The sequence below is a fragment of the Papaver somniferum genome, chromosome 7 (assembly GCF_003573695.1).
Source record: "Papaver somniferum cultivar HN1 chromosome 7, ASM357369v1, whole genome shotgun sequence".
Taxonomy (NCBI): domain Eukaryota; kingdom Viridiplantae; phylum Streptophyta; class Magnoliopsida; order Ranunculales; family Papaveraceae; genus Papaver; species Papaver somniferum.
In genome coordinates this window covers 19,484,438-19,500,507 of record NC_039364.1, presented here as the reverse complement: position 1 = coordinate 19,500,507, position 16,070 = coordinate 19,484,438, and the positions used below count along the sequence as shown (strand labels likewise).

General features: G+C 38.7%; 1 protein-coding gene across 3 annotated transcripts; it reads left to right on the top strand.

The window, feature by feature from the left end:
- The first annotated feature begins 10,824 nt into the window (after positions 1-10,824).
- LOC113296616 (U11/U12 small nuclear ribonucleoprotein 48 kDa protein-like) lies at positions 10,825-15,932 on the top strand. Of its 3 annotated transcripts, XM_026544921.1 has the most exons (7): positions 10,825-12,348; positions 12,584-12,698; positions 13,257-13,364; positions 13,526-14,625; positions 14,759-14,807; positions 15,206-15,361; positions 15,647-15,932. In XM_026544921.1, the coding sequence occupies exons 1-4, from the start codon at positions 10,946-10,948 to the stop codon at positions 14,534-14,536; spliced, it is 2,637 nt and encodes an 878-aa protein (XP_026400706.1). In that variant the 5' UTR covers positions 10,825-10,945; the 3' UTR covers positions 14,537-14,625; positions 14,759-14,807; positions 15,206-15,361; positions 15,647-15,932. The 3 variants fall into 3 exon arrangements, with proteins under 3 accessions (XP_026400706.1, XP_026400707.1, XP_026400705.1); XM_026544922.1 differs by lacking the exon at positions 14,759-14,807; XM_026544920.1 differs by having other exon boundaries at positions 14,759-15,361.
- The last annotated feature ends 138 nt before the right edge of the window (positions 15,933-16,070 follow it).

The following is a 16,070-nucleotide window of genomic DNA, read 5'->3' as shown; positions in this document are numbered from 1 at the left end:
TGCGTGGAGCATCTCACTGCGGTAAGTATACATCAACTGAGCTAAGATCTATTATCTTGTTTACGTATGTCTCAGTGGTCGATCGCGCACAACCTCTGTTGCTTTGATATATTTTATCACCGAGAATTTCAAATAACGTGTGTCGCGCGCCTTGCCAAAGAAAGAGTATATATATGTCCTCAAACATGAAGGCTTCTTTTCTTTGAACATTCAAATAACGTGTCCAACAGTCCCAAGATTGATCACTTCCATCGCCAGAATGCATTGATTCAATCCAGATATTTGTGTTGTCGTTTCCATCAATTTGAAGGTTAAAAACATATCATCATAACTCGGGATATACATAATACATACAACAGGGGAAAAAAAGGTATACCTACAGGCTACAACCCAGCAGGTCCAATGGCATGAACGTCCACATGAATAGATAATGTCTCAAGGCTGATTATATGCAAAAGATAATATATGGACAATTTGTTTTTTATAAAGTCAAATACTATCCTTTTTGTCGATGATGATAAACTATGGCTTGTAAATTAACAAAAAAAAAAACTATCCTTCTACTATCCCAGAAGTAGAAGTCAAACGCAAACATATTTTGCTTCATAATAAGTTAACTTTTTTACTTCTAAAAGTCGCTTTAAAATTTTATATCCAAATCGATTTCTCGATTTTTGACTTCTAAAAGTCAAAAAGTAATTTCTGAGTGTGTATCCAAATGCGTTAAATTATTTACACAAACTAGCTTCATAAAAACTTTACACAAACACATCCAAACTAACTCTAACTTCTAGAAGTTATTCTAAAATTATTCACAACTTTTGAATAATTGTAAAGCAATTTATATATGCACCTTCTAACTTTTGTGTTTTTGGAAGTTGAAAAGGAACTTCTTAACTGGTATAAGGTGTCTGAATACCAGAAGTAGAAATCAATCCAAAAAGTCAGAAGGCAACAAATTTTGTTTCTCAAAAAGTTAATTTTTTTTTGAAAGAAAATAAAATCTTATTCATCAAGAGAGGAAGAATTACAAGAGTTAGATGGAAGCCTGGCAACAAGCTGGGCTCCAATCACTTTTTGAATGACAACCCCGACCCTATGGAAAAGAAATTCCTCCACTATGACATTCGCATCATGGCTAGTGCCGCACCTTCAAATGCTTCTTGCATATTTCTGCGAAAGTGTAACCCGGCAGTATAATGGTTCTGTGAATGAATCTTCACCCACCTGCACTTCAACCTTATAAGTCTGCACCATTGCAAACATCCAACTCAATAGTTCTTCAACGGAAGTTTTTAATCTTCTTTCTCTTCACTTAACTTCTCAAATGCACCCCAAAATGCATTCAAACATTGCCATACATAGCCAAACACAATCAGTCATCCAAGAACAGTTAAAACATGACACAATCAACTTCTTTTATTGCATCAAAGGAAGAAATACAAAACTTTCCTACTTAGGGACCTACACATACTTGTTCACCTTGAACCAAGTCTTAGCCTTACAAAAACTCTCCTATTTTGAGTCTCACACTCTCCTATGTAAGCCTGCAAAATTTTCCATGCCTTAGGACTATTTATACAACATCTTTACTTGGCCAAAACCGTGCACAACCGTTGCACACGCAAGGGACAACCATCTATCCCATGGAGCAGTTCCATAACCACTTATAACTGTGCTAATTGGCCAGTTTCTCTCTAAACTGAAGCCATCACCCAACACATGTTTTCTAGTAGTTAGGAACCTTCCCCCACGCTTATAAACTCCCTTTATAACCGTTCTACTTCGTCTCGCGTCATTGACATGCTTGTGAAGCTCGTAACCAACTCATAACCGTCATCTAAGCTATATTGCACATCTGTTGCGCTTCAATCATCTCACTACTTCCTTAGCTCAATATGGTTATCTGGCGCCATATACTACACATAACCAATTCGCTTGACAACAGCAATGCCACTATTGCATTACTAGCTTGTTTGCACTGTCCAAGCTTTGCCAGCCTTGAACTAATGCCATAGTCCAACTCTTAGCCTATTCTATCTTCTTGCATCATTCTTGAGTTTGGTCCAACTAAATTCCACGGATATGCTTTAATGCCAACATCGCATGTTGCTCTGTCACTTTGGCATCGTCTTTCCTTTTCTACAATGGAGCCTCATTGTGTCGTCCAATAAGCTTCATTACTTAACCAAATGTTTTTACAATGTAGCGCCACCTTTGTGCTTCACTGGCCCTGAGGGGTTATCCCATTCTTAGCACTTGATAGTCTATCCAGTATCCCACTATTATGGCTTTACATTGCGCTATTATGGCTTTGCATCACGCCGTCATCGCTGAACACTGACTTGGCCTGCAACACTATAACGCACAATCATTGTGCTTAATTTCCGGACCGGTCATAGACCTCCCCCACCTAATCCGTTCAACGCCCTCATTGAACGCAACCTAGTATAAACATTATAGTTGTCTTAACCTTGTTGTATGCACTCTCAGAACCTTTTCTAAAATTCAATAACCATTGCTGGCCTTTTGCAATATGCCATTCGCCAACTTTCATGCCATAGCATCAAAATCACTTAGCTTTACTGCTTTTCCATTGATCTCATCTACTTGAACCACCTCTCGGCGTAGTGCACTACGCTTCAGCTGCTACTCAAATCGTGCATCAATACCCAAATGCAAACCTGAAATTCTTCTTAGCCAATTCTCTTTAGGACTGAATTTCGCCTCGAATCATTTACGCCTAAGTGTACGAACTGAATGATTCTTCTCAAACTGATCACTACGATCATTGACATAGCCTTTCTCCTCCTGACTTTGACTTTTGCATCTAACTCAACATGACAAGGACTTACAAGCGACTTGGCTTCATTTTCAATCAGTTTTGCTGGCCCTTTCCATGGATTGTTGTCCTTCATGCCCTCTGGTAAGAATGCCACAAAGTGCATAGGGGTTTCCTTCGCATAAGATACCCGAATTTTCCACTTCATGCCTCGCCAACTTTTGTTCATGCAAAAGTCACCCAAGAACTCATTTCTCTGGATGTGGCCACTAAGTACGAACTCTCTATACTTATGCCATCTTGCATACTCGAACTAGAATTGCAAGTTTTCTTTGCCTAACTCGCTAAAGCAAGACTATTGAGTTGCACAGTCCATCTCCGCTGTTGTGACTAACTATATTTTGGACATAACATAGCTAACCATTTAGCTATCCATATGTTATGCCTTCAAAGCCAATAGGGTCTCCAACTATTCCTTTGAACTACATTGCTGCATTTCCTGGAAAGTGTGTGTATTTCTCTTGGCCATGAGTTCTACCCAACTCATGCTTGCTGATGAAATGATTTCTTTCTTGCTGTATTTCTTGCATTGTCGCTGCCCATCTGTCGTCGTGCCATATTGAAATCCCCAAACAACAATATCACTTTTACATCAACTAGGACCCTTGTCCTATGCTTTTCCTATTAGCTTTCAGCTTGTCTTGTTACCGCATACATTAGGCTAAGTATGTTACTGCATCATCTTCCCATGAACTAGCTTTACATCGTAAATAAAGAGGCAAGAATTTATAAATGAAAACACCATCATTCATTAACTGCTCTTACATAACAAGACCATGTACCCTTACATGATTGATCCACTGATCACTTTTGGAAATCTAAAAATTCATTAACAAAGCAACTTGCTTACACCAAAGCAAAGTATATACAAACTTGAAGACTCAAATAAAAGTCTGTACAACCAAACTCTATACAGAGTTTGAAACAACCAATAACTAAAGCTACATAAAACGAGCTCAGAAAACACCATGTTTTCTGGTACCAAGTGTTTCCAATGGAGACAACAACACTAATGCTTGTTCTATCTTAGTTTCTACCTTTGTCGAAGTGAGAAACCAATTCTCTGCGTGGTATATTCCTTGAACTTTCACTTCGGCCTTCACGAGTCTTGCTAGAATGACTCCCATAGCCATCCCCAACTGATACATTGAGTTGCACCTTGAGTGGGAAGCTTCTAACGAAATGAAAACCTTTGCAAATGAAACATCCCTTATACTCCGGCTGAAGGGAATAATTCATCTTCTTTTGGATCATGCTTACGCTTACTGCCTAAAGATTTTTCCTTTAGTTCCTTTGGCCTTACATTCACATATTTGCACATCTTCAGTTGTTGTGCAATAGGTAAGCTCTCTTACCGCTTGAATAACCATCTGGATACTCTGAATTTTGCGCTTCTTGAGTTCAGCAATGACCAACGAACTCGCGCCACTCAGAAATTGGAACATCTGATCTTCTTCACTTATGCCACGCACTTCTTGCACCAATGCAAGGAGGTTTTCAGCATAGGCCTGTGGTGTACCCGTCATTTTTAGCATACACAAACTCTCTCTTGTGTACCAAGCACCATTGCTTGACCAGAACTGACATCTCAGTCCATCTTTCATGTCATTCCATGACATAGGATTGGCATAACCAGCGACTTCGTATTCTTGCAGCATAGTTCTCAACCAAACCTTTGCATCACCACAAAGGTAATTTCCTGCGAGTGTTACCTTTTGATCTTCCCCAGTTCCATTTGCGTCAAAGTATGCCTCAACGTCATACAAGAAATTCTCAATTTGTCTAGCAGTTCTGGAACCAGCGTAAACTCTTGGCTCGGAGACCCAATTAGAGCTTTATCCATTCATGTTTGCCCCTGCAAACATGTCATTACTGATTAACTTCTGAAGGGTTGTCATCTCATATGACATTTGCTTCGCATGGCCTGTTAGTATGTCTTCATATCACTGAATTTCCCCTTCATTTCAGTCACTTCAGCATTGTCTTCACAATTCAACAAGGTTGCATCAGATACCTTTTCCTCGACTGCACCTACCCTTTCGTCAAATTCTTTAAACCAATCTGATGTTTTTCCTTCAAGTAAATCTAGCCTGCCATTATCTTCATAAACAAGAGGAATATCAAGGCCATCAGTACCCAAGTCAACGGTCATACTGCCAATATCACCATACTCCTCTAGTTGATCAAACGTACCCGGTAGTTCTTTGTCGATCATCATGCCATCAGAACCCACTTCTAATGCAAACTTTATGATTATAATGCACCACTTACTTGCTTATAGGAAAATAGCTTAAGAGAGAAAGAAATACCAGTGTATTATCCAACAAATACACTTGAACTGTGTACCAAACATAGCTTTGATACCCGAATTGTCACACCTTCAAATGACTCTTACAAATTTTTGCGAAAGTGTAACCCGACAGTATAGTGGTTCTGTGAATCAAGCTTCACCCACTTGCACTTCAACCTTATAAGTTTGCACCATTGCAAACAGCCAACTCAACAATTCTTCAGCGGAAGTCTTTAACCTTCTTTCTCTTCACTTAACTTCTCAAATGCACCCCGTAATGCATTCAAACATTTCCATACATATCCAAACACAATAAGTAAACCAAGAACACTTAGAACATGACACAATCAACTTCTTTTATTGCATCAAAGGGAAGAAATACAAAACTTGCCCACTTAGGGACTTACACAGACTTGCTCACCTTGAACCAAGTATTAGCTAAACAAAAACTCTCCTATTTTGAGTCTCACACTCTCTTATGTTATCCTGCCGAATTTTCCATGCCTTAGGACTATTTATACAACAACTTTACTTGGCCAAAACCGTGCACAATCGTTGTACATGCAAGGGACAACCATCTGTCCCATGGAGCAGTTCCATAACCCAGGTCTGGCCGTGACATTTTGCTACCCCAAAGGCGAGCTAAAAAATGTTGTCCACTTCGGTAAAAGAAACTACAATCAAAAGCAAAGCATAAGGTGGTGTATGAAAATGATATGTTTGCATTAGTTTCTGACATATTTAAGCCTGTAAATATATGCACAAATATGAAGTTGCCAAATGTTTCCATAAGCATATGAAATTTCTTAGCTATACACATATCAAGCAAATTATGGTTCACATCATTACCATCATTCTCAAGGTCCTTCATTCTACCATTATCAGTTGTGCAATCATTTTCAACCTCATTTTCATATATCGGTTGATTCGTAATTAAAAAACTTATCAAAAGAACCTGCAAGAAATTTATCTCTCTATTCTTGTTCTTTTTAGAATCACACCTGTAATTGATCAAATACAATAATTAAACAACAAGCAAACAAAATACTCAATGAACAAAAACAATAAACAATTATTTTCATCAGAACAACCTTAAATTTAACTTTGTATTAATCAACATTTTTTTTGGATCATCTAAATATGATACATATGCATAATCATTAGACTATTTTTTAGAACATTTGAGAGCATAAACTTGATTGAACCGGGGATTTGAGGTTGTCTGCCCTACAAATAAAATTTAGCAATACTAATGAAAATCAAAAGACTATATAGGATATAAATCATAGAATTAAATGATAATCCACTCTATCTATTCATAAAAATAATGTCATTCACCGTATGATTATAGGTGGTTGTCTGTTGTTTGGTTGGAGTGAAGGAAACAAGAGGGGGTGAATTTTAAGTGAGAAGTGAAAACGATGAAAAAAAAGTTTTTGATTTTAAGTTATTAGTTGCCTAATTAGTAATTACTATCAAACCATCATAATAATTGTGTATTCATATTATGCCCCTTCTTGTATGTCCTAAAATTTCTTTCCAATCAAAACTTCGGACCTTCATTCTTTCTCCGCGATATAAAACATCCCTTAGAAAATATCATTGTTGTTGCCCTCCTGACCGTGCTGCCCCAAAGTCAAACTTTGTTGACTTTTCCTCAGGGACGCCATGCCATAGCCGCCTATAACTGTGCTAACTGGCCATTTTCTCTCTAAACTGAAGCCATCTCCCAACACCTGCTCTTTAGAAGACAGGAACCTTCTCCCACGCTTATAAAATCCCTTTATAATCGTTCTACTTCTTCTCGCGTGATTGGCATGCTTGTGAAGCTCGTAACCAATTCATAACCGTCATCTGAACCGATTGCACATCTATTGCGCTTCAATCATCTCGTCACTTCCTTAGATCAATATGGTTATCTGGCGCCATATGCTACACTTAACCAATTTGCTTGACAATAGAAATGGCACTCTTGCATTACTATATTGTTTGCACTGTCCAAGCTTTGGCCAGCTTTGAACTAATGTCATAGACCAACTCTTAGCCTATTTTATCTTCTTGCATCATCCTTGAGTTTGGGACAACTCAATTCCAAGGATATGCCTTAATGCCAACATCGCATGTTGCATCTGCCACTTTGGTCTCGTCTTGCCTTTCCTTCAATGAAGCCTCATTGTGTCGGCTAATAAGTATCATTACTTAGCCAAATGTCTTTAGAGTGTAGTGCCACCTTTGCGCTTCACTGGCCCTGCGGGGTTATGCCATTCTTAGCACTTGACAGGCTATATCGTAGACCGCTATTATGGCTTTGCATTGCGCTATTATGGCTTTGCATCAAGCCGTTATGGATGAACACTGACTTGGCCTGCAATATTGTAACGCACAATTATTGTGCTTACTTGCCGGACTGGTCATAGATAGCCATATAATTGTGCAATAGTTTCGGAAACTCCACCATATCACTACTCAACTCCCCTAAAGGAGAAAAAGCCAGCACGCCAAGACCAAAACCCTGAGTTGTACACTTCTCTAAATATTTGGTTATTTTCCGAGCGGCATCATCATCAACTGCTTTACCAGGAACAAAGGTGCGCACCACACCACCTGTCAAGGGAGAAACAACCGTGATATCTATACACATATCGTGTGCATTGTCCGAATTGTACACTAATGTATCCACAAATATCAGAGATAAGCTAGTATTTGATTGGAAACCCAAATACACCTCTTTCCTAGCAGGGACACCCGCATGATAACAAATGTCGGCAAAGGTGTCACGAACCAGGTCATGTCTATACTTGAGACTAACTCCATGCGAGCAGTGCAAGGCATGATCCCCAAAAATATCTATCTCCCTGCTAAAACTGGTGCACATGTCTCCTTCTTCGAAAAGAGGGATCCCAAGTCTATAGCGCAATATAGCTTTAAAATATCGAGGCCCAAATTTTTGATTAAGCCCATCAATCGGAATGGCCATCAAATAGTCTTGTGCATGTTTGATCCTGTTACTCTTCCACAGGGCAGAATCACGCTCCGTAATGACAAACCAGTTAGGTAAATCTTTCTTCACTGCATCAAAGTATTTGATTTCCAAAGAACTCATAGAATTGGGGGGCAATATCATCAATGCATAATGAAGAAATCTTATTACTACATACCTGTTTGAATAGGGTAAGTGCACGCTCAAAACTTGGGATCAAAATATTCTCATGTTTAGCCTTCGTCTGGAAACAAGATTCCAGATAACAATATTGCATGGTATCCTCCATGGGATACACCCCTAAGTCACCATACTTGCTGGGAAGTGTTGCAATCCTTTGTTGAAGATGACCAAAACCTGGACCATCACCTGTAACCAGATGTTAAGAAACTATTTAAGATGATTATGAAAAATAACCTGTGCCTCACCCAAGTATTCAGGATTTGTTATTCGCATAACGAAGTACAACCTAGCCACTAGAACAATTCCTCAACAACAAAAGCTCTCCTTGTGGATCTTTGAGCTTCTGTATAGCATCGACCAAGGACGTGGTGTTACATACTTTCTTAACCACTATAATCTTGCAAAATTGGGGGTTCAGGCTAACAGGTCCTCCCAACAGCTTAACTCCCTCCATTGGACGGCATATGCAAGGAGGGAAAATGCCCGCAACCAAACCTCTGGTATCAATTGTAGTCCAAAAAAATTCGGGTCTTGTAGACGTTGAGATGCAAACCCAAAGAGACACCTTCTTGTTGAATAATGTCCAAGGCTTTGGCCACCACCAACGTGTCACCAATCAAGGTCCCATCATCTAAATACCATGCTTGTAAATCTAAGGAGCATGAATCTACAATTCTATGTATCAAGTGGTGTAGAGTTAAAGCAAATAACTAGGGACCAAGCGAGTCCCCTGTTGTACTCCCTGAGCAGAATAAAGAGTCTTGCCTATATAATATAATCTAGCAGGAGCTGCATAACAGAATTCTACACACTTAGAGATACAACGAAAGTTTTTTCTTACCTCTCTAATCATTACAGATCAAGATTGACAAGTCAACCAAGAGCATTGACGTAGATGTTGAGTCACTATTCTCCTTAAGAAGCCTGTTAACAGCATGGAGAATCGACTCACCCCCACAAGGCACCCCCACACCAAACTGATAGGCACTAAGATAGCTCTCCATTTTCTTACCAACATGAGAAGCAACAACTTTAGAGACTAGACGTCTCCAGATAATATCCACAGCGATATGACGTATACCACCCCCGGGTTTGAGCAAAGGGGTTTATGGGGATGAAGCCACAAACTCCCCTAAAGCCAATGGACAACCTCCTGCAATCCATATGTTAACCAGCTCGGTAATAAAAGTAATGAGCTCATCTGAAACAGCAGCAGCAGACTCGCTCAGAGCATCAAAAAGATGTTGGGAACGTACGTCATCTTTCCCACAAAAGGTCCCTTTAGGAAAGCTTTTCAGCTTGTTCTGAACCAAATATTTAGAAGCAATGAAGGGTGGTTGCTCTATAGGGTCTGTTGGTATCAAGGAAGGGTTTGCGTGAGGGAGTTTGGCTTACAGTTCCTCAAAAATTACCAAATTAGGCGGGGCCACACCATTGGAAAAGTAACCTCTGCCATTTATGTCGTTTTTGCATCCATCAAAACCATGTAAAGGGCATCGAAATTTACCTGTATGATTATCTGTTGACGTGGGAACTATCTCAAGTGGTTCAGGGCAAGGTGTCGCAGATAATTGATAGCCAAAGTTCTTGTTGCAGTAGCATCTTCAGCAAAAGATTTAATAACTAGAGAGGAGCTTGGAAAATCAGGTACAACACCAACAGTATGGGCACAACATAAAGACTGAGCTCTGTCCATGACAGAAGTAATTGTTTTAGCTATTCATCTAGGTTTCTCTGTGGCAGATGATTGAACAGAGATGCCAATGACAACTTTATTCTCAGCAAGTGAAGAAGCTGATATTGCTAGATTGAGACTTTCTTCAGCAACTGGATGCGTGACGTCATGAGATACCGAAGCAACAACAATATCGTCACCTGATGGCGACGTTGCAGAAGATTGAATCGGGGCTTTGTAATGAGATGATGACGTTGCGATTGATCGAATTCTCATCATCAACACCAAATCATGGAGATATCTGGAAACCCTAAAAAGGAATTGCAGAAACGCTGTCACTTGGGTGTTATTATATGAAACTCAAGAGGAGGAGAGAAAGGTCTGGACAAGATGAAAACTTAGAGAAGAATTGGATTGATCAATTAAAATCCGACATCCTTCCCAAAGTTTATCAAGTCGCCATAAACACCTCTCCTAAAGTTTCTGAGATCGACTTTTTGTTTATTTGTTTTCTTTTTGTAAAATCATTTTCAAATTTTATTCCCAACCTAACTTTTAACTATTTTACTTCAAAAAACCGAATAATCATTTGTGAACACCTTACATGTCTTGGGCTCGGCTCAGTCTTCAGGAAAAAAAAACTAATTTGACTTGCGAGTTTGAAATTTGGGGACACCAACACTTGGATTTTATTTGGTGCCAAATATTGCAAGAAAAAGACTCGCCATAAGCCCCATAACTCATAAGTGGCACGTACCTAGCTGCAGCGTAGCACGGAAAGGGTGCAAGTACCGACGTGCGTACACCTAGCTTGAGGCTGCAGCGCTGCATCCATTATAGCTAGAGAAAAAACATTTAGCTGCCCTCTTCTCCCACTTCTTTATCACTGTTCTCTCCTCCGCCATCAAAACCCTTAAACCTCTCTATTCTCCTTCTCATCAGATCATCTCAGCTCAGCTCAGCTCACAGGGTGTAATGAATCCTCAAAATCCATATTACAACAACCCTTCTTTCTACTTCCACCCACCACCAATCCCTAATTATCAAAACCCTAATTACTTTCATCCTCATCAAAACCATTATCATCATCTTCAGCAGCAGCAACAACCAATTCTCCCACCAAACCCCTCTTCTTCTTCTACTACTTTTACCACAACTAACGATCTCAACACAACATTATCAATTCTAAAAGACTTCATCAATCAAGCAAAATCAACACTAGAATCACTTCCTGATCAAATTATTCTCAAAAATTCACCCGACGAGTTTTGTTGTTGCCCATTCAATCCTAATCATAAAATGCTTCCTGAGTTCTTGTTTCATCATTTTTTAATTTGCACATCTTCTCCTTGTGTCATAAACCTTGATATTTTAGATTCTTTACATTACCCTAAATCGATTAAAGAGAAGAACAATGAATCTATTCAACCAATTGAAGAATCTAATGCTGATGTTTGTTTTTCTATAGATAATTATTTGTTGGATTTTAGGTCTAATTTCTTTTACAAAGAATGTCCTGCTGTTGTTTGTTCTTCGGATTTTGATACTAATGAAAGAACGTTTAAGCTTCCGCGGGTTTTATATAAGTTATGTTCTGATTTTAGTGATAAAGAGGATACCAAGGTGGAACGGAGAGAGTGTATGAAGATTCTTCCTTCGGAATTTTGGGCGATGAGAACTGAAATGGAGGTATGGCATGAGTTTCCGGTTTCGTATTCATATGTTGTGAATACAGTTTGTCGGTCTTTAGGATTTGCTAAAGAATGTGAAATATTGAAATGGATTATTATGAATTCGCCTCGTTATGGTATTGTTATTGATTTGCACATGAGGGATCACATATATATGTTATTCAAACTTTGTATGAAAGCAATTGAACGTGAAGCTTATCGGACGTATAAATTGCTGTTAACTGGAAATGAGGGAGATAGAGAATTGGATTTGAAGTCTCTACGGTTTGATTGTCCTGTTTTGCTTGAAGTTATGGTGTGGTTATCGTCTCAGTTTACGGTTTTGTATGGGCAAGTGAATGGAAAGTTGTTTTCTAAAGAATTGCTTAAGTGGTGTCTACTGAATGCTGCGTCTAGTTCGTTGTTACGTCCATTGAATGAAAAGGGGGGGACCGTTTGTGGGAAGGAAGGTTTAGATTCGGGATGTGTTAATGATGGTAAGGATTTGGAGTTGGTTGGATCAATAGCCTGTGGGAATGTCAAATTAGAAGTTCCAGATGAAAATTTTATTTTAGAGGTTTCGGTTTATGAAAGCTCGGTGTTTGTGTCACAAGTTACAGCAGCAGTTTCTGCTTTGCATGAGAGATCGTTGCTTGAGGAGAAAATCAAGGGGTTAAGGCGTGCTGGTTCACTTCCCAGATCTCAGCTGTATGGCACCTCTACCTATTTCTGCTTAGTTTTATTTGCTTGCTATTGCGTAATGTGATTTCTACTTAAGGACTGGAACAACTACTGTGGATTTATTATAGTCTTCTTGTTGCATTTCATAACTGTTAATATCATCTTCCAGGTCGGTCAAACAAAATTCATATGGAATTATGTGAGCTCAGTTATCTACAATGCAGCCTAAAGGAATGTTCATATTTTTTTATCTACACTGCAGGCTAAAGGAACATTTATATGTGTCAACGAGGGCTATTGAGGAACGAGGGAAACGTCCTAATTATAGACCTATTCTAGAGCATGATGGACTTCTTTGGCAGCGTTATCAAAATAAGGTATGTTTAAACTGATGATTTCACTATTTGGGAGACAGGGATTATGGTTCAAGAATAAATGAGAATCAATCGCCTCACTTATGTCTAGGTCTAACTTCAGAACTTATGGGCTAATTGACTGCACGCTGTTATGTTTGAACTTCAGTACTTAAGGCCTAACTTCAGAACTTAAGGACTTGTAGACAAAAAACATATCCAGGGCTAGTTCGATCTGGTTGTTGCATAATAACCAAGTGTATGTAGGTGTAAAACAAAAAATTCCTGTAATGCATAATAGCCAAAAGTAAGCTTGTGCAGGTAGGCTTATGTTAGGTTAAAATTTGAGTTCGGACTTGATTGTTTGGGGGTTGGAGTTGATTAAAATTTGAATTTAACTCTCATTTTCTGTCTCCGTACTGTGAAATCCAGGTAAACCTAAAGATGTCTGTTGGTGTTATTCATGTATCTCGAAACTTCTTAATAACTGGCCTCTTTTCATATTTGTTGTCTTTTACTTCTATCTCGGAGATCATGTGGTGTCATCTGGTTTTTTACAAGTTTCTTTTAATGGATTTGAAGGACTCAAATAAGTCAAAGACCAGGGAGGAGCTGTTGGCCGAAGAAAGAGATTACAAACGCCGAAGAATGTCATATCGTGGGAAGAAAGTGAAGCGATCAAAAACAGAGGTAAGGGAGAGCTTCACTATTGAAGCAAAGATAAATAATAACCTCATTGTGAAGTCCAGTGATCTATTAGATACTTTCCAATAAACAACTCAAAATGCTACCTTAACTTGAAATGTTTAGTTATGTCTATATCCATTTACATTATTTACTTTCTCTTGAAGGTTTTGCGGGATATAATCGAGGTGCACATGAATGAAATCAAACAAGCCGGTGGCATTGGGTGCTTTGTCAAAGGATCTGCAGAGGCCGAGGTGTTTCCATCTGGTTCAATATCTGTTCATGATATGCCTGTAGTTGATATGCTAACAAGCAATAGAGACTCATCTGAACCTAGCAACAGGCCTGAATATGGTTATGAGAAGCAATCTTATCCGCACCATAGTGTCTCTGCAAGAGCTGAGTTTGTCACACCTAAAGATCACATAAGCAGGAGCAGTGATGCAACACATTCACACTTGGAGCAGGGATATGAGTCTCAGGGTCAGCAGGATCAAGAGCGAAGTATCAGAAAGAATAAAGAAGATAAAGAGTACAGGTGTAGAAGTCCAGAAAATTACAGGAGTCGAAGATCATATGAGCGACATAGGCATCCAGATGACCAGGAAGAGAGTGGTATCTCTGCAAGAAAAGAGTTGGGTACACCTAAAGATAGCATAAGCAGGAGCAGTGACGCAAAGCATTCACACACCCGGCAGGGATATGAATCCCATGGTCACCATGAATCCGAGGATCACAAGAGAAGTATTAGAAAGAACAAACAAGATAAAGAGTATAGGTCAAGAAGTCCAGAGAGTTACAGAAGTCGGGGATCCCATGAACGGCATAGGCACCAAAGGGAAAGAGATGACCGGGAAGGGAGTAGGAGTAGTAAATATGATAAAGGAAGCTCTGTGTCATCTCATAGATCCAGATATCACGATAGCAGATCCACATCGTCTGTCTCAAATCCTGCTACTGATTTAAGTGGGGGGAAGAATGATCAAATATCAGACATTAATGGTTACAACAAGAGGAGAACATCTGAAAGGTATAGATCAGAATCTGTAAGGGAAAATGTTATTGAGGATAGATATGATCCTTCAGGATCCAATAATCGCTATGAGGATGCCAATGACGACCCCCCTTCACACAGCCAGTATGCCAGGTCTGACAAATCATACGATTCTAAGTGATTCCAGGCACTGTGATGCCGATTTGACTTCACTGCAAAAGGATTTACTTTGCATAATCAAAGGAATTCCTGGAAGCTTTCGCTGTTGTTGTAAGTTTTCTAATTCTCGTTCTATTTATTATGTGGCTTTATAGTGGTAGGATATGTGATCACTACTTATTTAGTTATTTTAGTTAGTTATGAGGATATTCTCATGACTTCTTTTGTTACCACAAATTTGCAGTACGAAGTTAATCAGGCTTCAGGGAATTCTTACATCTGTATCCTCCCATGTATCCTCAAATTTTCTATGTTGATATTATTGAACTCATTTTGATAACTAAATGATATGAAGCTAAATCATGAGTAGGATGGTGGTTAGTGTTGTATTGATTCGGAAAATAACATTGATGCACAGATATTGGAAAATTGAGCTTCGTATTGAGTGTAGCTTTTGTTTGTGTGGACATCTTATTATGGTAAAAACATGTTTTGGAGAGGTTTTCATGTTATTTAAGTTATTACAGGTTGGCCAAATTGTATACAAATTCGATCATATTTCCAAATCAATAATGAATTCAGCAAGGTGGATCTTATTAGCCCGTCCAGTCTAACTAGAGACGTATCTTTAACTGAGGGTTGCATTTTCATCTTTTTAGTTTCCTCACCCTTATAAAGCCTCAACTTGCAGTAATTTGCTCTCTTGTGCTGGAATAGTGCTTATTTACAAAGTCCTTCTCCCAATTTTTCAATCAAATCTTTAAGGAATAGAAGATGCAAATGGAGGAAGGGATCGAGTCAGTGGAACTGGATGCAGGTCGGAGCTTGATGTGGAAAATCAATCCAGGTATTCCCTAAATCTATCCTTCAAAAATCTTTTGTCATTGTAGTTCACAGAATTCCTTTCATAAGATTCTTGTTCAGATCCTTCTACATTGTAGAACTAGAACCACAGAAAACAACTCATAGATGATAATGACTATAAATTATAAATCCGCTGTTAGAACTTTGCTTGTTAAAAGTTTGCTTGTAAACAACACTTAATACATTATCAAGTTTTACTGGTATACCAAACTCTGCTGTTAAAAGTTTGTTGTTAAACTTCTAATGCCCACACTTACTTTTGCTACAGGTATATACCATTCTGATTAGTTGGGCGCTTAGTTCATTCGATTGGGCAGCTCAGTTCATCGTTTTAGCTGTGGTTAGTCTGTTAGCTTGGTTTCCAGTGATGGTAAGAAGACTTCTTTTAGTTTGGTAATTTCAGTACTTGTGTAAGTTTTTTTTGGGGTTTCCAGCGTATAACTTAAAACTGTTGAGATTTCAGTACTTGTGTAGAGTTTTTTCAGTACTTGAGATTTCGGTACTTGTCGAATTTCAGTTTATTAAATGAATTTCAGTTTAACTTTTTGGGTTTACTCAGATTTTTGAAAATATTCAAATAGTAAGACTGAAAATTGGTGATATCAATTAATTATCTTTTCCTTCATAACCAAGAATGACAATAATTAAAATTACTAGTCCTAGTAACTAGATTAAGTTCATGCTGTCACAGC